The sequence below is a fragment of the Alligator mississippiensis genome, chromosome 3 (genome assembly GCF_030867095.1).
Source record: "Alligator mississippiensis isolate rAllMis1 chromosome 3, rAllMis1, whole genome shotgun sequence".
NCBI lineage: Eukaryota > Metazoa > Chordata > Crocodylia > Alligatoridae > Alligator > Alligator mississippiensis.
Genome location: NC_081826.1, coordinates 239,955,745 through 239,977,516, shown reverse-complemented (window position 1 = coordinate 239,977,516; position 21,772 = coordinate 239,955,745). Strand labels below are relative to the sequence as shown.

Here is a 21,772-nt window from a genome sequence, read left to right as displayed (position 1 = left end):
GTCACTGAGAAAAGGGTAAGCGAGTAAAAATAAGTGTGTGCATGTACTAGTTCTCCAAACGTTGAATATTGAGTTATTTTCAGTAGATCAGGGTGTTGCTTGGTGTGTGCACATGTGTTAGGTAGCTATGAAGTGTAAGGTAAAAGGTTGATGATGTGCAGAGTGTCAGCTGAAGATGCTCAAACTAATACAATGTATCAGTATAGGAACAGTCTAGACTATCAAACATCGACTGCACCTCACCTTTCATTGACTGTGTATCAAGTACAAAGAAGGGTTTAATTTTCAAGCCGAGACACAGACAGTATCCAGGAAATTCAAAATAGTTCAACCTTAATGTGTGGTATTATTTTCCTTTTTCCAATGGATCATTTAATTTAGTGCTCATGAAAACTGAGGGACTAATACACCAATGTTAGCCAAGAGTAGCAAGGACAGACATATAAGCCTCCGTGTAGAGATTTGACAGTGCACCTAAAGCCCCATATGCAATAATCCTGTTCTTATCATCCTGCTTACCATCAGTTGTGCCAGGCTGCACAGTGATCCTGTGATCTGAAGGACTGGTGGACACTTAACCCCACAGCTTGTCCCCCAAACGGGCTGAACGCAATTCCCTGCCACTGCACTACATCACTGAGGATCTCTCACCCTCTTCCCTTCAGCTTAAATTAAAAATCTAAATAGCAGACCCAACTTTGAACTTCCTGGCATTTGACAGTTTGTACATCAGCTACAAATGTAAACCATTTAAAATGTCATTTTCTTTTTAAATGTCATTATGTTTGTTTTGGAAAGAGTGTGGTCAAAGCACAGCTTCAGCATTGCCCTCTAGAGAAAAGGGCCAAGCTGTTTAAAAAAAAAAAAAAAAAAATCAAATCACTGCAAGTAATTAGGAGCAATAGGACTTAGCACAAGACCAGACTACTGCAAGGGGAAAATACGTGTTTCAAGCTGGAGAATTCACTAGTACAGAGGGCAGCAATGCTTCAGTAATGGCAGAGTAAAATCAAATTCTGTCCAAGGCATGCCAGCCCTTCCAATCCAGCCATTGCTGCCACTTACCCCACCACCCAGCCACTGCCTGGCCAGTGAAATGCTACCAGTCTTGACTTTGCAGGCCAGATAAAATGGCTCTGCAGGCTGAATTCAGCCTACAGGCCATAGGTTGCCAACCCCTACATTAGAATAACCCTCTTATATCCACCCCTAAAGTATTGTGACTCCAATACAAGGTCCTGCTAAAGACCATAACACCCTTTAGAAAACAGCTTTCCTGTTTTTCTTGAAATCTTTGTTAAACTTTGCCAAAATAAAATGCAATATTGTGATTTGATTGAAATCAGTTCAAGCAAATTCATTTGTCCTGTTAACTACAGTACAGACTCTGTGTATTAGTATATTTTAGTCCAAATAAAAAAGTAGTTTAATTCTTATGTTCTGCAGATGCATAAGCCGCCCCTCCCCATGATATATTTCCTTTTATATTGAAATGGTATAGATACATTTTAAGTCTAATCATTTCAATTTCTATACTAATTTTTACCTGAAATAATCTTGAAGAGTTTCACAGGCAGCTCCTAGCCACCCTAAACAACAGAAATAAACATATAACTATATAATGTGGAAGGACAAACATCTGCCAGAGGGGACACCATTGGTCTTTATTCTTCCGACAACACAGACAGAATCATGTTTATGTTTTTGTTGAATTAAATAAGAGATTCTCCATGAAGCAAATATAGCAGAATTACTTGTATTAATTAGAGTATTATAACTACTTACGTTAGAGTATTATAACTATTAAGAGTATCACCAAGAGGCCCCAGCCAATAGCTGGCCCAATAGCACTATATAAGCTGCAACAATAACTTATTAAAGAGAGCTCCTGCTCCAAAGCATTCATCATTGTAGAACAGGCCACAATTAGAAGGAGTAGGGAAAGGCAAGAGGATTACTGTAATAAGTTAAGGTTACACATGATCACTTCATACACTGCTTCCTGTGTGTCCAAGAAGATGGGCCCAAGAGAAGCCTTTCCCCTGCACAAAGCACCCTTTTGCCTTGGCGAACAAGAGCTTCTCATCCTTTAGGATTACAGTACTGTTTTTCTAACCTGTTCTGGATATTGTGCTAGTAACTTTTAGGGGCTGGAAGTAGCTTTTCCTTACTTCCAGATTTGTCTGGGCAAAGTGGCTCAGGACTTTTTGTTTTTTTACCCACCCCCTCAGTTCAGAAGCATTTTCAACAATTATTTTATTGAGCTAATATAACTTACAAGAACTTTAAATTCTCCAGTTTTATTATTGTAATGGAAAGGCTGTATGGCACCTAGTATGAATCTCGCTGCAAGTCACCTGCTTTTCCTGATGCTCTCACCTGTCTGGCTCCTTCACATACCCTGCAGGCTATCAAAACTAGTGATATTGCTCCTTGGCACTGTTCGTTTTTTTAGCTTCTAAGGACTTGGGTGATCCGTTCCTGTTAGCTCCTTTCTCTAGCTGTCCAAACACCTTCCCCAACCCTCTAAACACGACTGTTTCATGCTCTTAGCCATATTTATCTTCCACCCAGTTCTGCAAGTGCTTTCAGAAATATAATGGCGGCTTTTTGTTCATGTTTATACAGTTCCCATTTACGGCCTAAAAAACGCATCCCTTTCTGAGAGCCAGGGATTTGAAGATCAGTGTCCTTTATATTGTGTTTTTCTTTTTGGTTAGACTGAAGTTATTGTAAGTACTCCCACCAGTTTGCATTGCCCCGTACCTGTAATTCCTGTTCTGGTCTCAAAAGTTTGGAGAAGGTAGAAGATCAAAGAATTCATCTTGGTGGAGGCAAGGGAAAGGAAACCTTTACCTAAAGCCTAGAAGTTGCCATTTCGAAAAAAGAGTTGTCTCTAGTTACCTTCACTTGATGCAAGTGATTCTTGCAAAGTGATCTGGAAATTGCCTCCCCTGGGAAAAGAAAATGTAAGTTTCTCTCTTACTTCAGAAGTTTTGCCGGCCGCAAAATGAAAAACAGCTAGCATGCATCTGCAAACATAGCCTCTCTTAGGGGGGCAGTTTAAGGAGAAATGGGAGGGAGCTGCTTTTATTGACAGCCGGTGAAGCTACTGCTACTTGAGGGATTAACAGGGTTATCTTAGATTGTTCACTGATTTGTTAAATGGCAGTGAATGAAAAGCTTCATTGACTATCATTTGGTATACTACTATTTTATTAGGGAAGTGGGTATACTTTTTCCTATTCATGATGTCACTATGTATCTCATTTTGCCTGGTTGCTGGTAGTCCTCTGAACTCTTTCATTAACCACCTGAAGTTACCACAGGAGTTAAATTTAACAGTAACTGCTACCACGCGCACATGGGGCCTTTTAAAATTAAACCATTTTTATTTCACTAACATTTGAACTCAAAGATAACAAAACTTTCTGCAGAATAAGGTGAAAAAAAATTATTCAAAATCTTACCTGCACTATAGCAGCACCTTTCACTAAAACCATAATACCACTGTGAGAACCATTTCTTTTCTTTGCAAAGTGAAACAGCCCAAGTAATGTTCATATTCTGAGTTAGTCGTGGAGTTATGAATACAACAACCCAGAGTCCTTCTGACTAAGGCTCCTGGCAGATGTTACACTTAAGACCTGATTAACTTAATAACAACTTAAATAGTAACCTGGCCACATGTTCAGACAATTAATAGTGTGACAAAATGGGAAACCAGCCACAAAATTATTCAACAAAATGTGCCCCATATATTTTGGCCGACTTCCATCATGCCTTAAATTGAACATATGGCAGAGAGAGAATGGACTCATAACCAAATCACTGACATTTTGGTGAAGAAATTGTTTTCTTACTGGTGCAGGTAATCCCGTGAAGGTGCATTTAAGGCAGTGGTGTTGCTTTGATGCATTCTGCATGTAGTGAGACTGTAAATAGCGAAGGCATCAAATAGTTTAAATAATTTTATTAACTGGTAGATTCTACCACCACTAGAATCTCTCCTCTTAATTTTGATCCTGAGAAATAACACTCAATACTGAAAAATTAAGTTTTCATTCAGCTTCAGTTGATATGTCTTTCACCATGTAATGCGTAGGAACATGTGGGTGTAGGATAACAAAGAAAAATGCTGCCAAATACCTAAAATACTGATATACATAAAAGTGTCTGTGTTTAATGCAGTAAATGGACATATGTTAGACACTATCATTGAAATAAATGAAAATTTAGTACAGCTAAACAAACATGAAGTTTCACATAGAATGATGGACTATAGCAAAAGAGTGCAAGGCTTGCAGTATATCAGAGGAAGTCTGTAGACATCGTCGCGCAGAACAATTTTTTACATTATCAAATTGAAAATTCTTGCAAACAAAAGTCATCAATAAAGGTCGTTAGTAAGGTTGACATCGTTAATGGTGTATTGTTCTTCAGCAATGAATGATGACAGGATAGGTATGTATGCCTTTTAAATAGATCACTATAACATGATGATCTATCTAGAGCATATTTAGGTCAGAGCCTTTCTACAGAAAGGTAATATGATTGGCATTCTTTCAAGAGCTTTGTACAAACAGAAAAGATCAAAATAGTTCTCCTATAAGAAACAATAATTAGCAACATATCTTTAACATAAAAATAATTTCAAAATAGTTCTAAAAAGCAATGCAGCTAAAGAAGAATTCTTTAGACATTAATATATACATTCAACTCCCCGCATACTCCTTCTAAGTATCCTTTATCAAAATGTATTGTTACAGTATTGCAATACAAACTTTCTCAGCAATTGCAACAAAAACCCAGATGTTTCACAGGGTAGGTCATGAATGGCTTAGTTACTGAGGGCACAGTCCTGCAGTTTTTACTTGGACCAAGTTCCCTCTGACATCACAAGGAGGTTTAAGTAGCAGACATAAAATGAGGCCCTTAGTAATATATTCTCAACTTGCTATATGGAGAGCCAGGTGTATAACTCTCCATGCAGAGATGTGAGAATACGTCCCAAAGAATTTATTATCCCACAACTATTTAAAATATTTTAAATAGAAACCATTTTTCTGTATGTTTCATTGAATTTACATGCAATGCAATAGGGCACAGCTGTATCAGAAGAACCAATTATATAATTAACTAAAGAAATAAACTGTAATATCACTTTTACCACACTGCATTTTTACACTATATTTCACATGGGTAACACATAATTAAATATACCATAAAGCATTTAAAATATGACCTTGCAATTAGAAAGCAAAAACATTTTCTGTAAGTTTGGTATTAAAATTTGTATATGCACAAATGGTGTTCATAATCTGACACCTGAAGCGACATGGATTTAGAGTGATAATATTTTTTTTTTAGCGAATAAAGTACTGAAGTCAGGTGCAAACTAGTTGGTACAAATTAAGATCAGTGGTACATATAAAAAGTTACATATGCAATTACAAACCTGGCAGTATTTTTAGAGAGATGTATGTATTTTAAAATCTTACGATGGAATGATAAAAGTGGCAGGTAACTTCTTCAGTTAATGGAGTCCCAGAAAGGGATTCACTCTTTGTATACACTTCATGAGCTTACAAGCAGTCCTAGTCAGCATGAATACATTGTACAAGATGTTAACACTGGGATCTAAAGTTCAGGATTTCTGATAAAACTGAAGTACAGTAGGTTCCATTGCACTGTATTTCTCTTGAAATGTATAAACATAGAAAAAGCGTAATGGAGACTTACAGAATACAAATATTAATGCTCACAAATAAAACTTCACTTGCCTTTTTTGAATCAGATTTAAATTTACATTTTTGCAGATTTAATCAGCGTGACTTGAATATTTATTTATATGTGCCTTCTTCTACATTACAAAATATCTGCCACTTATTATTTTACATTAATTCTTGTAATGGGTTATGTTTTTTATAAGCTTTTCACACAAGCATAAGCCATACTTTAAACCTTCATCAAATTTGTCTCTACAATGGTAAGTATAGTTTCAATGGTAAATGCCTTTGTACAATATTTACAAATTCTCTCCATTGGATAAAAAGGCAAAATAAAAAGCTTAAAGAAAGGAAGTGCAGCTTAGGCTTTGGGCTTTTCCTTTTATCTTCCCCCAGCAGACGCTAGTCCTCTCAGAACATGAAGCTGGCTAGCCAGGATTGTTTTTCTTCCTCTTACTTGGGCTGTGACTGGGATCATGTTTCAGTTCTTGGTATTGCACCTGTTTAAACACAATGTTCAGAGAGAAACTGGTCAGGTGGCAACTCACTAGCAAAAGAATGAGAGAGTTTTATTTTTTTCCTGGGGAGAAAAAGTGCTGTCTCCATGCACACACTGTGGGATCTGCAGCTGGGATACAAAAACAATGGAATGATAGATCTGGAGTAAGGAGGAAAAACAGCATAAGGAATATCCTGCCAGGAAATAAAACAGCAAACTGATGTAAATGTTAGCAAAGAACACTCTCCCCCCTCCAAGATCTTACATTGAAAATAAACAATATCCACTTTAAAGAAATGGATACAAAATTCCTTCAAATCTGCTTCTTGGGTTTGTTTGCTTTTTTTTAATGCATTCTCAGACTTAAACTTAGCTCACCATGGAAGGGACTAGATTCAGATCTAGTGTATACAACTCGTACTCACACCAGGTCTAAATTAAACCAGCATCTGAAAACACTTGAAAATATAATCAGCTTCTTAATACAAGTACTGATTTATGCTCTAATTTGCCTTTATACTTAAGAGCTCATATCAAAGATCCCGTACCACAATATAAGCACACCTAACACTAATTTTTTTAAAAAAATAGTGACTTCACCCCAAATCTCAAACAAAACAAAAATTCTCACCTTAGAAAAACAGGTGGCAGTATCTTAAATTTTACAGTGCTACCACAAGATGCTGGGCAAAATAGCCTGCCACTGGCTCTGCATTACTGCATTTCCTTTCATTATCTGACATTCCTATTTCCTCCCTTCAGGTGCTAATGGCCTCAGGCAGCAGCACTTCCTACAAAAAAACCCAGCAGTACAGTACTCCAATGATATTCACCTAAATCCCTGGAGGTTGGTTAATACACACTCCGTCACCCACTGCCATCTCCCAAACATTCTTCTTTTTTACTGCTTGCCCCTGAGGATCCTCAAAGGCACAACCATGGCAATAACAAACTCCTCAACCAGAAAAGTACAGCAAACTTGCTTAAGTTTAACTGGATTTTACCCTCTTATTTGAGTTTTAATGTATTTGGCCCAGAGAATGCAAAGTCCAAACACAATTTAAAAATCAACACATAATAATATAGGATTAATAGTGTTTTATATTAAAATGACACCTAGATGAGAATGAAAAAAATATATACACACCACTTGTACATCTGAAGGGACTCTGGAAAGGAAGTCAAGTAGCTCATTGTTATCAATTGCATATGGACTTCGAAGTTTCTTCGTAAATTTATTGATGCCTGAAAAAGTGACAGTTCAAATGTTATTAAGGTCTCTGGTGTATTCAGTGTGATATTGTTATTAAAAAACACATTTCTGGCAAACTTTTGACAGAGATTTTAAGACCTATTTAATTTTTGAGAAATGGGTTGATCATTTTTGAGAAACGAATTGATCATTATTCCACAAAAGAAAAGCTGTTTTGGTTTATTCTAATCAGTAATCAAAGATCAGAAGTACCAAGCACATGATATCAGGAATAAGTTACAAAAGAAAATGTAATTACACCTGCTATTGCATTATAAGACTGTGGTTCAGAATCTCTCCATAAGATTTCCCTAGTAGAACATACTATATTTACTCTAATACAAGATAAGGTGTTTCTCTCCAATCAGCATGCTCCCCTCTCCCCCGTCTTACATTTGCATACAAGAAAACCATTTTAAATTCAATGGCTATCATTAAACTGATGCCAAAAGCAGCCTGTGCTCGGGAATGGAAATCAACTATGAAACTGATTAAATGCAGACAATGCTGAGCATGACTATAAAAAAAAATAGCCTCGTATGGGCAAACATGGGAACCTACAAGGATAGATTAGTGCAGCCCATCTGAATAATACATATGACAGTGCCCTTTAAGTGCACTCCTCACCGCCAACTCTTTTTCAAGTCATGGTGAGCCACTACATTGCATACATTTTTTATTCCTCTTTACTTCCACAGCTAAGCTGTGCATTTCTATCCCATTTTCAATAAGTCCTGTTTCCTTAAATGTCCTTAAATGCCTGGTAAACATCATCAAACAGGGCTCCAAACAGTTCACCCAGAATCCCTCCGTCACCCCCACCTCCCGTCAGTCTGTCACATATTATTAGTGTGGCCCCACCCTCCATAAGGTGAAGTCAGACCAGGTTGCCCTGCACCTCATCTGCATATTTTTGAAGCATCCCAAAAATACTGGTCCCAATTTTAAGTCGGGGCTAATTAGCACAATTTCAAAGTTATTTTTTTCAAATGTTCTCCTCATTTTCTTGTGATCAGGAAGAGTAGTGCCTAACAGTAAGGAGAGGGAGAAGGGACTGCTAGGGAAAAAAGGTTGAGGGGAAAAGAGAGCAAGGGGGAACCTGACCCCCAAATTTATTTTCCCTGCTACACTAGTGGGAGGGGGACAAATTCAAGGCAAACCTCCAATCATTAGATTCTATATCTGGAACAAATCTTCCATATATTGAATTTATTTATTGGGAGGTCATCTTATAATCAGGGTCATCTTCTATTTGAATAAATACTGTAAGTTTGTAGCCTATGGGAACAATATAACTGACATAAGGCCCGAAGGGGCACACAACAACCAGATCTACTACTACGCAAAGTAAGCAGAGATCAAATCTCAAAACATACAGGGAATGCCCTGTGGGTTGTGGCCAGATGATATGGGAGATGAGATGATTCAGTGCGTCTTCCAAGCAGATTTTGCTGGTAGGTCTCCTATATATAACCCTAGACAGAACATGACACTTCACCCGCTTGACAAAATACATAGATAGCAGGCATTGGTAACCCCACTTGCCAACTGATTCAGTGAATCAGCCATCTTACAGAAGTCTCCTGTGTGTGCATGCGAGGAGAGGAGGAAGTTGTGCTTAGGTTGATGATTCCTGCATTCTTTTAAATTTTAGCTCTTAGTACAATTCCAGTCATTAAGCAGAATACCTGAAGCCCAGATGTATCCATTTCAGGGGACCCAACCCATTCCATGTTACTGACAAACTGAATGCCTCTCTTATACTTTCTCATACTGTGGTCAATGGGCGGGTACTGGCATGGTGTCAGCTTGCCTTTGATGCCATGAGAAGAATTTGGATGCTTGTAAAAGTAGCTGTAAATTAAGGTGAAAAAAACCCTAGATTCCTCCTGTTGGCTTTATTCCGTGACAGAAGGAAGAGATGGTCACTCTCCATGACTGGAGGCAGAATACGGCAAGAACCATCAATGGGACATAAGGCAACTGGGGGACATATGGTGGAAAGAAGGGAACCAGGAACTATACAAAAACAAGTGCCAAACAAGGGGACTGTGCAGCAGGCAAACAGAAGTAGTGATGTGGTAAGAATAAAACAGACTAAGGGGAGAGGAAGTGCAGAGTAAAAGCAAAGGGTCCAATTAATCCTTGTCGAGAAAGTTTAAGATGCTTCATATAAACCAGGTCAAATAAATCAATATTTTCTTAACATTACTATTCCATAGAAGTAACTGTATTAGCTGCAGGGATAGTGCCTAATTGCTCTGGTCCACACTGAACAAGTTTGGAACTCCTTAAGTTTATGCAGAGAAAAAGAGGCTGGAAAAGAAAACAAAGTGTCCCTTGGGATAGGGAGTCTGAGAGACAGAATCTCAGTGGGTTTGGAGAAGAAAGATAGACCCATGCAAGTGTCATCTGTCACAGCATGGAGGAGTTTTCCTAAGGAGAAAAGCTGCCTCCCAACAGAGGAGCTTGGGAGAATGCATTCCAAAGCAGCCCACACAGTGCTTTCTTAGAGGTGGCCATCCATCATATCCCTAAAAGCCAAACAGAAATGAGTGTTTGTCTTTAAATGAAAGAGAAGTGAATGAGATGAGCAAGTGAATCTGCACTAGCAAGGCTAGAAACAACAAATAGAAAAGTAATGTATTTGGAGGCATCCATTTCAGAAACAGGCTTCTGACTTTAATGAGCTCATCAAGGATATTTAGGTGTTGCTCTGCTTAGCACAGCAACACCTAACCTAAGAGAGATCTGGTGCCAGCTAAAATCCTTAGCCCTGAGCTAATGCATAGAAAGAGTTAGGTACTTAAAGAAATGGTCTTCAGAAGCCAGCTGAACAGGGAGCTCCTTAATCTAGCCAACAGTGAAATTGCAGAGGAAAGGGCAGGGCTGACCCATCTCCTACAATTTGGATCTAGAATCAGGTTTGCCAGTGCCACAGCCCGGGGGGAGGGGATCAGTGGAGTGGCCACCCTGGTTGCCAAAGTGAAGGGGCACCAACAGGAGCTGCCCAGCTGGGGTGGGCCACAGGATGAAACTGTGAGCGGCTCATTTGGGGCGGGGCACAGGGATGTGGGAAAAGTGGCTCCTGCCACTCCAGGCACTCCCAGGCAAGCATGGGGGTGGGGTGGGGAGGGGGCATGTGCCCCCTGGATCCGTGCACAGGACAAGGGCGGGCTACCACTGTGAGTTTTGCCCCAGGCACCAAACTTCATTGCTACCACACTGAGGTTCGCTGATTCAGTAGCGTATATTTTCTTTTACCAACTGTGTAAAACTGGAAACATATCAATCCAACTCGACCAATAGTTTAATGGTGAGAGCAATCCTCTGGGATTTAGGATGTTCTAATCCTTGATTTAGATCCTTGATCTAATGAAGTTCTAATCCTTGATTTGGGCAGGGTCTCTCTCTCTCTGCCTCTCACACTGGAGCTGTTCCACTATACACAAGAACCTGGGTCATTTGTATCTGGGTGGTTCGCAACCAGTCCAATTCTCAGTCAGTTGATGAATTAAGGAAAAGCTGCTCAACTGTTTCCTGTGGTTTTTACTTCAAAGGGCACTATTTCTCCCATTGCTAAAGCACAGCGGCAGTCCTGCGCAGCAAAACACAGAAGCAGTGCCTTCTGAAGTAAAAGCCACAGCAAAAAGCCAGTGCACCACTGTGGTCTACCTTCTCCCTGTTTGCTATGGCTATAACTTCCACTTAGTTTGCAAACCCTTATCCTCCCAGGGGATTAGGAGACTAACCTGCAGAGAATCTGGGTTCTACTATGTAAATGGGCTCTACTGATTTAGCCAGTGGCACTGATTGGTTCTATGATCTACAAGGAATATGAATTCCAGTCATATCTGAAGGCATTAGGCAACAGCTGAATGGTGGTTTTGAGAATAGCAGAAGTGCCAGAAGATTTGACTTGGGTTCCTAAGTTTCTTTTAAGATTTGCCTGTTGCATTTTAAGTGACTAGTTTAAACTTCAATAACCAATGTCTATTGCAAAAACTGCACTGGGAATCTTCAGGTAAAATATCTGAAGTCAGGTTAATTTTACAATATGTTGTTCCTAGAGTTTGAGGGAAAACTGAGTTTTCCAAGGCATGATTTATTTTTATTTAATATTTTTATTTTTGGAAACAAAAGCTAGCTGCTCCACATGTAAATGAGCCAATTTTCTTTATGTTGGGTGCGTCCCTACAGAATGGAGGTGTTGCTGATACAGAGGAGGGTTTTTGTTAAAAATGTATGGTTAAAAACATAAAGCAATTTTTAGAACTGGTATGTAGTACATTAGCTTTACTAAAACTGTATAAAAAATGGAAAAGCCATTGAGGGTTAGCTCTGTCCCCAAAAGAAACCTACCTACTTTTTGTTCATTATCCATGGGTAAAATACCACATGTGCTTTTCTGTTAGCCTAAAGGTGACCTTTTAAACAGCTTTTTGGCATTGTGTTTACATACATTTCCACAAGATAAAGTGCTGCAGTAAAAAAGCATAGTGTCCTAAATGCACTATATAGATTGAAATGCCTCTGTTTGTGTATAAGTGGTGAAAATAAATCAGAATAATATCTAGGCAAAGCTACACTTTGATATATGAAGAATCCTCACAGCTACATGTTTATAGCATGATGAAGTCTAGAATGCCAGACAAGAAAAATGCTTTTTGCAGGTGGGTCTAAATCTTTACACAGTTGTGATTTTTAAGTAACCTGTCTGTTTCCATCATGGAGTAGCTTCATGACCATAAATACAGAAAACTACTGACAGTGTAACTCAGCCCTTAAAAAACAGTTTGTTCTAAGTGGCACAGACAGTTAAAAAAGGCTTTACTTACCCCAGACAAGGACAATGTATCTCAGTGGAATGAAATACAGGATGACTGTGAACACACAGAGGGCAACAATTGCCAGCCAGCTTAAGAATGGGACAGTCCAGTTGAATGTACTAAACAAAAAATTAACATAAGTCAGAAGTCTAATCGCCTTACCGAACTTACAAAAGAACAGGCAGACTACAGCTCTGCAAACAGAAGAGTCAGTCTTCATTAGTGAGAGAATTGAAATTGTGTATGAATAAATGGGTGCAGAATAGGTGGAAGATCTCAGATCTGTATTCACACCATAAGGAAATGAAAATGAGGCTTAGCTTCTTCATCCCATGTGAAAAAATCTCTCCCGACTCACTTAACTGGGTCCCTGCATGCCAGTGAGAGACTACTGTTGTCATGGGGTGGGGAATTCCAATACCTTCCCCTATTTTACCCCCAGAAAAAATTGTAAATTTCCTTTCTTCTAAGTTTACTCACAAAGACAGCTCATATCCCTGTCTTTAGTTCATTTGCTCAAACAAGGCCCAAGTGCTTGTGCTTTCCCCCCCCACCTCCATTATTAATGGCTGGAATATTGCACAATGCTGGTTAGGTCTTCTAATAGAATTCTCCTCTGGCACTCTGAAACACAGGCAAGGAGTTAACTGTGGATCTGAGTGGCTTCCCTGTCTCTGTTTCATATGTGGTAATACTCCCAAGTCAGTGGTCTTTCAATCACAGTGGGGTCAGGAATGACTAAAATTATGCAGGTGTTATGCATACTTGTGCAAAGTGGGCAACCCTTCTACGATGCAGGAAAGCAACCTTTCAGAAAGGCAGGTTTGATAAGTAATAGGTATGAAAGGGTAGGAGACAGAAGGAAGAGGAGGTATAATATGGGGAGAAAAGGACAGAAAAACAGTATTGAGAATTGGGGCAGCAAAGAGAAAAGGAGAACGTTAAAAAAGAAAGGTGAGAAAGGGACAGGGAAGAACAGCACAAGAAAAAAATAATTATAGGAGGGAAAAGCAAAGCTGCAGCAAAATGGGAAGTGTTCCTTGGGAGACAAAGGAGGAAGTAGAAGGCCTAGACATACGGTATTACTGAAAAAATGTAACTTGATTTTGAACACCAATGCAAATCACATCAGGGTCCAGAGTGGCTAGCTGACCAGCTCTCCCAGAGTACCTGCACACCCAGGTACACATTACTTTAGCATTTCATCGCCTCATTTCCTGGACTAAAGGCTTACCCTGAGATAAGCTGCAAACAGATGGCAAGTACACTAGCATCATTTCCCCCAATAGATTTTTGTTCCCTCTCCTTTTTAGGGTAATTCTATACCAGACTGGGCAATGTTAGCTCAGTGGAGGGGTTTATGCCATCTGCCTACTCATTTTTTCAGGGCCGTACAGGCTGATTATATCAGTGTAAATGCTTCAACTATCTAGGCACAGAAGGACTGAGGTTTCAAAGAAGCTTCAGGTAAACTGGTTTTACATCAAGCTTTAAGATTAAGAGCCTCACTTTGAGCTTCAAATTCCTAAGTGGAATAAAGATCAACTGGGGAGCCACTTTGCAGAGTCTGTGATATGGGAGAAGAGGAGGATTATGCAAAAAGTCTTGAAGCAGTCGTGGTGTGGATTCCAATCCTCAGCTTGTAGAAGAGAGAAATGGCAACGGGCCAGGTTAAATAATCCCAGGGGATCTTTGGTTAAGTGGGATGGCTATATAAAAGCACCACCACTCCAAAGATTTCACATGGCATTTATCTTCCCATAAAGAAAGTATTTTTTTGGCTCAAAACAGCTTGATGGTATCTTTAAATTATATTGACTGTGTGCCCTGATCACTGTAGCTAAATTATTCTGGCTTCTCTGGTTAAATAATTACTGCTGTCTGAGTTGCTAGCCATATTTTTCATAATGAGCTCTGGCTTCTTGTTTTGTCTTCTTTCTCCCCTGGCAATTTTGACATGTCTCCAGAGTGAACATTATGTTAGTGTCACTTGGTGTAGGATCAGTCCTTTTCTCCTCGGAGGACACCTGCTCTTTTCCCTTCTTCTGCATGTATTTGGGGTGAACAGAAGGTTGAGGGTCTGCTCATGTTCCTGTGACTCGGCTTGGTGCTATGGATCACAGACACCTCATGTGTGGGAACACTGGCTCCTCACTTAGCAAACCTCCTTATGTGCTGTGTTAGCACTGTATTCAGTACAAATTTTCTATAACATTTTTAGGAGCAAATTACAAAGATTTATAGGAAGTGTTATTAATCTCACTTTGTTTAGCAAATGATGTTGCTCTCTTTTCTTATACAATGGAACACAAATCTAATTCGAAAATGCAAGCTGAAAAATATGATCAAGATGATTCCCTTGAACAGCCTTAATTAAAAAGGGGCTAGTTTTGAGAGTCTGACCAATATAAAGTACCAAACCTGCTTCTACTCTTGTGTGTATGCCTGGTTTTGAGGTTGCAAAATGCACCATTTTTCACAAGTACCCCCATGGGAAGACTTCCCAGACTTCCCTTTTATGGTCTGTTTTTCTGAAATGCATAGATGACAGCTTCTGTAACAACATTCTGTTCATCCTGACACGGAAAAGCTTACTACAGGCCCATGCTATAGGTGAAGTAAAAGAGGATGAGAGTACCCAATGCTTTATAGTCTCCTGACCCCATGACATATCATTTTCTTAAAATTCACTTCCAGTTAGTGTTTTAGTGCCATGTACCTGTGTGCAGACTTCATTACCAGAAACAGAGAGTACAAATGAACAGTTAGGCCTAATTCATGATAACTACCACTTAGCAATGTGAGCCTAGCCCCTTGGACACCTGGAGTCCCTGGACAGTATTCAAAATAAGTAGTAAACCAGTGTTGGGGCTGTTGTCTCCACCTTTGCATTACTTTGAGTGTACCATGAAAGCCCTGGTAGACCTGTTGTGAGGATGTTTGGAATGACAGTGGTCTCCTAGTCACCTTCTGCCTCATCTTTTGTACTGTGCTGCTTACAGCACCAAGAAGGTCCTGAACACATTGCACCAAACTTCCTACTCTGGAAGGACCTGTGGCTGGCCTTTTTCTGGCAGAAGTCCAAGCAGACTTCAGCCCTGTCTATTAGCCAAGAGATACTTTGTAGAATTTTTCTGGTCTCAAATAATAGTATTCATTGGCTGAACATGCCAGAATTATACCACACTTCCTGTAATAGGCCAGCATCATTCAGATGTAAACACACCATTAAAAAAATTTCCCCTTATATTCTGCATAGTATTTAACTATTTAATTGTAATGTTTACACTTGTAGGTAAAGCATATATTTTATGCATAAATAATACACCTGCAACAGATGAAAACTGCTCTAAAAGTAACCCATCATAAAACAAGCATTCCTAGCAATTGAGCATGTGCGTATGTTTAAAATCTCTGAAATCTTTATTTAGCTCTATGTACTTCTTTGATCAAGAATTTGTATTCATTTTTTTTTCCAATGTCTAGGATAAAAAGTGGTCCATCTCTCAGCTGAAGGACAGTCCTCTTTCTTCCTTCAAAGCCACAGTTCTGATCCTTTTCCAATTCATATACTTCTAAATTCCAGAATTAAAATGACAGGACTTTCATGAAACCAAGGGTCAGCACAAAGCGAAGTAACTAATGATAAGATTTTGCAATACATCATCCCAAAATGGAGTCCTTTGCCAAAAAAAATGTAATACTTTGCACCTCAGCTGGTGAAAAAAATGTGAATACCACAGAAAGCAATCCAGCACCAATGTGTCAGTACTTACTTCTTTATCCTTTCTCCAAGTGAAGCCACTTCATCAAGGACATTTTGGACACTGACACAAACCTCTTGGATGGCATAAAGTTTATTGATAAATCCTTTCTTTTCGCTATCCTAAAAAAAACAAACAGAAAAGAACAGAATAGACTGTCAGTAAAAGTCTGTATTTAGAAACTGTTAAAGTAGGGTCCAATCACAGGCACTAGTTATTTCCTTAAACTTTCAATAGGATGTACAGAGTCTACATAAATTTGGTACATAGGGGTTCAGTTTTATGTGTCACTATACCAGTTTCCTAAATGCATATTTCAACAATTCAGGTCTCTGCAATTATTATTGTATTAGGGATGCCATTTTCACTTTGTATTTTGGTTAAGCAGTGTGTCAGGCAGCTTTGTTCCAAACTGCATCTTCTTAGTTGATGTGGTATCCCCATTCAAGATGATAAAAGCTCTTTTTGAAGTACAGGGTGTAAAAAACTAGATACATCTTACTTCTTGTGGACAGGCCGTTGGCTTCAGAAATGACTTGCCAAATTTCCATGTGATATTTTTTTTTTCTCTCATCCCCTTTGGCAGAAATTACCTTAGACAAGAATGTTGGGACTGAACTGGGAAATGCCAAAGGAATTAACTTGATAAATGGTGTTGTGCTCCTTTCCTTATCCCTGGACATCCTGTGCATTTCACCTAATACAGAAAATGTGGGTTCACATGTAACTGTTCATATCTATAATGTTATATAAGGTGCAACTCCATTTTCTTAACAGCATATTTTGTATGCTTGACTGTGTGGAAGACTTGTAATGTCTCAGCCATGACAGGAATGAAATATCCTGGGAATATCTAGGAAAGGTGGTTGTGGCAGGTTCATGACTCAGGGGTGGCCATGACGCCCCTTGGTGGCTGCATGACTCCTGTCCAGCTCAGTCTCTATTGCAGCCCTCCCTTAACTGCTCACCCACCATGCCTTGTTCTTAACAGAGGTCAAAGAAAGGAGGATGCACGCAGGCCTGAGAGTGAGTCTTAGTCCATTTGCAGTACCACTGGGTCTCTCTTGGACTCCCAACAGCCTTCATTTGACCCTTGAGCTCAATGGGCCCTTCCATAGTTTCAAGAGCTACATGCATATCTGTGCCTCTCCAGGGCACCCATAGCTTTAAGGGCTCAATGTGTGGCTCTGTTCCTCCCCTACACCACACCCCAAGCCTCGTGGGTGTTCTCTCTCTCTGACGTTGCCTATTTGTCCCCTTAAGCCCTCAGACCTCCTGGTCCCTTACATGACCTCCCTCTGAACTCCTAGATCCCTGGTCCTGTAGTAAAAAGACGTTAGCCCCCATAATTTTGCAGTAATGCTTGAGCAACAAACATATGATAGAAGTGTCTTATGACCATCTTATGACCCTTTTGTGTAAAGATCAGGAGGTCTAATGTCCAAGCTGTGGTTCTTACTGCTTGCCTTGCATTTTGAAATCATCTCTGTCCAGTGCCTTAAGGTTACGTTAAGATAAGAAGTTACTAAAGTTTAACTAACTTTGTTGAAATTGCTCTTTTCTTCTGAGCATGCTGCAATTCTACCTTTGAGTGCGCACGTACTAACCCTGATAAGTCACATTAACCAATAACTAGTTTAGTACAGCCTACAAGATAAGACGTCACAATTAGGAACTGGTACTGCAGCCAATAAACTTCTAGTACGTCAAGACTCTGTTGAATGTAAGCTATAAAAATGTGATTCCAGGCTGGACTCATCGTCGGCCCTGATTTGAGCTCTCTGCTCCTCGGTCGAACTGTTTGCAAACAATAAACCTAGATGGACCCAGCCTGTATGTATGTGTGACTCTTTCCTTGAGGGTAATTGAACAAGCCTCCAGGGGAACGAAACTAGCCATTTTGGCAACAGTCCCACATGCAGCCCCTCCTCCAGACTCTCAGACCCCTGGTCCCATACAAAACCCCCTCCTCCAGGCTCAGGGACCTTCTACGCTGGCTTAGGCTGCTCTGGGCTCGTGGACCCTCTGGCCTGGCTCAGCTCTTCCCTGGGCATGTGGACCCTCTGGTCCAAGTCTCAGCCTTTTCCTAGGCTCCTGGACCTCTTACTGGGCCCAACTCTCAGTCTGTGGGCTCCTAGCTTACCGAGTCTCTAAGTAAGTCTTGAGTCTTTCACAGCAGGGCTCAAGGCTAAACCACCAGTGCCACTTAAATAAAAATAAGCATCTCGGCCTTTTGGTGAATACCTCAATCCCTCTCTGGGTTCAACATAAAACAAAGGCTGGTTGCCTGTAAAATCCAGCCTCTCTCTGCCCAGGTGACCTGCCTCTGTTCCCAGGCCTGCAGAGTTCTTTACATAAGTCCAAGTCCCTTCAGGAACCCTGCAGCTCTGCACCCAGGAGCTCCTTACTTCATGACTGCCAGGGAAATACGGCCTGATCAGTTTAGGCTCTGGGCTCATATAGCTCAAGCCTGAGCCCTATCTTCCGGTCAGGTAAGTCTCCCATTAGCCCCTTAAAGGAGCAGGAACACCCCAGTGCCTTGCTACAGTGATATTATATGAAGTAGTTTGGTTATCTCTTTATTTAACCAGTGTCTATACAAAACTGGATATTTATTCATATAGCCATCAATTTATATTAATACAAAAGCTTTATTGAGATGTCAATACATTTACAGTTTCATTGCCTATTACTAATAGATCCTCATTCAATTACTTTCATTGAGTTTTCCATAAAATAATCACCATTTTTATTTGAAAGTGAGGAATTGTCATTGCTAAGGCTTCTTCATATGTGTTGTACGCTTTTACTAGACACATCCTGTATTTTGTAAGCCTTGCTTCCTAAAGGAACATATCTCCTGGGTGGACATGTCTTGGAAGGAGTGGTCCTGTTTTTGATATCCCTTTTGTAGCCATCATGAGGCTACTTTCTGAACCCTAATCTCATCACTAGATGGTATCAGATTTACATGGAGTCCAAAGGTAGGTCTGAGAAGTGCTGTAACATAATGACTCTACTCATAGGTTAAAATTGGCTAAAAGTGACATTTCCTCCTTGCCTTTCTCAGAACTTTTCTAATTGTGTGCCAATGCCATATTGAGTTTCTCTGTATTTTCTTAAAGTGTTTTATCAGCAACAACAACAATACTTTTTAAGGTTAGTAAAGGTTTAAAAAGCAAAATATTCATCTAGAATTCTTTTTTTTTTTTTTTACTTTAAAACTTCTTCCATCACAAACTGCATAACACATTGGTCCCCTATGAATGAAGTAATAACTCTTTATATATTGTATATGACCCAAAACCACAGTGGCTAATGGAATTGGTCTGTGTTGCATTCCAATATTTCTTTCTTCTTCACTAATGTTCAATACTTTATTAGTAGAGAATAAATTGGTACATTTCTTTTATTGTCATCTTTGCTTTCCTTTATAAACCAGCGTGGATGAGGGAAATATCATTCAGTGTTTAATCATCCAAAGATTCTCTGGTGACACTAGTCCAGAAACTACATTGTCAAGATTTCTTTTGAAGATGTTAAAAGAATTTAGCCACAAAAGACAGGTTGGCTATAAATCAGCAAACATGTGAGGTGTATATACGGCAAAACTATTTCCAATGATTCAGTATAATTTAAAAGCCATAAACACCTGGGGATGGCAAAACATACAAAGTCATTTTGAACCCACTTGAAAGAGTCAGATAGTACTCTCAGTTCATTTGTGAGATTAATAATAAGTTGCTGTTAGTTCAAATAATGTATTAATCAAGCAAAAATGTTTTCTCTGATGACCACAGCCACTAAAGTAAAATATACCCCAAGCTATACAGTATCAGTGGCTCTTTTTAAGTTACCTCCTCAGTATTTATGTAATTTCTTCCTACCTTGCTAATGATACTGATATTCATCTCAGGTACACTATAGCTCCTCTGGATGTGCCTTTCATTTCGTACAGAAAAGGTAGATTCATAATTAACTGTCCATATCACTACAATGTCATTATGAAAAAGATCTGCTTTATTTATGCAACTATCACATGCACTGACAGATGAACATGAAAATAATCTGGGTTTTTTTCAATAAACTAGAAAGCAGACAATAAGTGACACTCAAGACCAACTGCTTTCTCCAATTATGGTATATATAGTTTCACCTCTTCAGTTTGTATTCCCAGATCCTGCCTTTGCTATAATTAAATTGTAATGAAGAATGTCTTGCATTCAAAACCTTGTCTAACTTTATCCCAACAACATAGTTGGTCCAATAAAAGATATTGCCCTAAGAAATCCTTGCCTCTTGTATAATCAAAATGTGTGAGAAAAGAATTATATCAGTGTAACAAAAAACAATGTCTGTTGTGACATCTGCAGAACTCAACAGGGATTACTTTAGGAGATCCTAAGGTTATTTTTCTTGACAAGTATTTTACAAGACAAACCTATACCTTTTTTTTCTTGAAAGGATATCTGTTTTAAATTATCTCCTTAAAAATAGAGAGAAAGAGAGAGAGAGAGAGATGCAGGTCCAGACAGAGAAAAAGAATCACCATTGCCTCTCCTCCCCACCTTAGGAGTTTAAAGGAAATTTGTTGACATACTCTGAAGCAGGCATAGACAAAGCAGTACAGGAAAAGGGAGGCAGTCAGAAAGATCAGGATTCAGCTTTGCTTAAACTAATTCCACATGCCCCATGAACCATTAGTTGCTTTTTACTTCCTGCTCCAAAGATTTGTAGAGAAAATAATCTGGGCTAGGGAAAAGCTACACTTTTTTTCCAGCAAGATGCTGTGTTAGCAAATCCAACATAAGAGCCACCTTCGGCGAGCCAAGGTTCTTAATAAACCATTTTTCAAACACTACTGGTATTTCCTTTCTAAGGAAGATGGACTGTGACTGGAATCAATTTCATCATTTGTATGGCTACAATTGCCAAGTTTCTGGAAATAATTGCCATTTAAATACTGGATAAAATGTATTATATGAAGGCAACAACAGTTTTATTACCATTTAATTTTCGTGATTTTTTGTTTGTAGTAGGCTCAAGGTATCTCAAAATGAAGATGTTTGGTGAGGGATGAGCATTTGAATAAATCACAAAAGAATGTCAGACTAATGTTGACCATCTGACTTGAATCCACAAAAAGAAGGAAATTTGGAATAACAGCTAAGACCAACTTCTTATTTCTTTTCACAGTAAATTGTAGATTGTGGTTTGATATGCTTCTTGGCCAATAATAATGCTTAGTTTTCTTATAAAGGTTTTCAACTATAGCCTGTTTTACATAAAGAGGAACTGAGGTACAACACGGTAAATGCCTTTTCTGAGACCACTGAGCTCTTTTAGAAGAGCCTGAATGTAGCCAAAAACAGGAACAAGAGTAGAAAGATCAACAGGCCAGATTTTTCTTCATCCACACACTTATAAACCAAGGGTAATGCTCTTGAAATTAACTGAATTAAACAACTTGTTTTAAATGAAAAAAATAATGTTTTACTTAAAGGTCTGACTCACTTGCCAGAATCAGTATCCTACAAATAAACTGGCAAACTGGATGGAGGAGCACAGACCTTGAAACCAAGCAGAGAAAGAAATGGGGGTGGGAACTGAAGAACTACTGGTGAATTTTACCTGGGAAATGGGTCATTTAGGAAATTCGGAAATTCTGTTCTGGAGGTGATGAGGAGAATACTGGATCA

The 21,772-nt window shown here is 39.2% G+C and overlaps 1 protein-coding gene across 3 annotated transcripts in view; it reads right to left on the bottom strand.

The window, feature by feature from the left end:
* Positions 1-4,155: 4,155 nt before the first annotated feature.
* The window catches only part of MCTP1 (multiple C2 and transmembrane domain containing 1), a 559,099-nt gene continuing 541,482 nt past the window's right edge, over positions 4,156-21,772 (bottom strand). For all 3 annotated transcript variants that reach the window (XM_059725021.1, XM_059725023.1, XM_059725022.1), the window contains 4 exons: positions 16,086-16,195; positions 12,319-12,428; positions 7,376-7,473; positions 4,156-6,229 (listed from right to left, as the gene is read on the bottom strand). In XM_059725021.1, the coding sequence (XP_059581004.1) occupies positions 6,158-6,229; positions 7,376-7,473; positions 12,319-12,428; positions 16,086-16,195 (390 nt within the window). In that variant the 3' untranslated portion in view covers positions 4,156-6,157. The remainder of the gene's footprint in view (positions 6,230-7,375; positions 7,474-12,318; positions 12,429-16,085; positions 16,196-21,772) is intronic.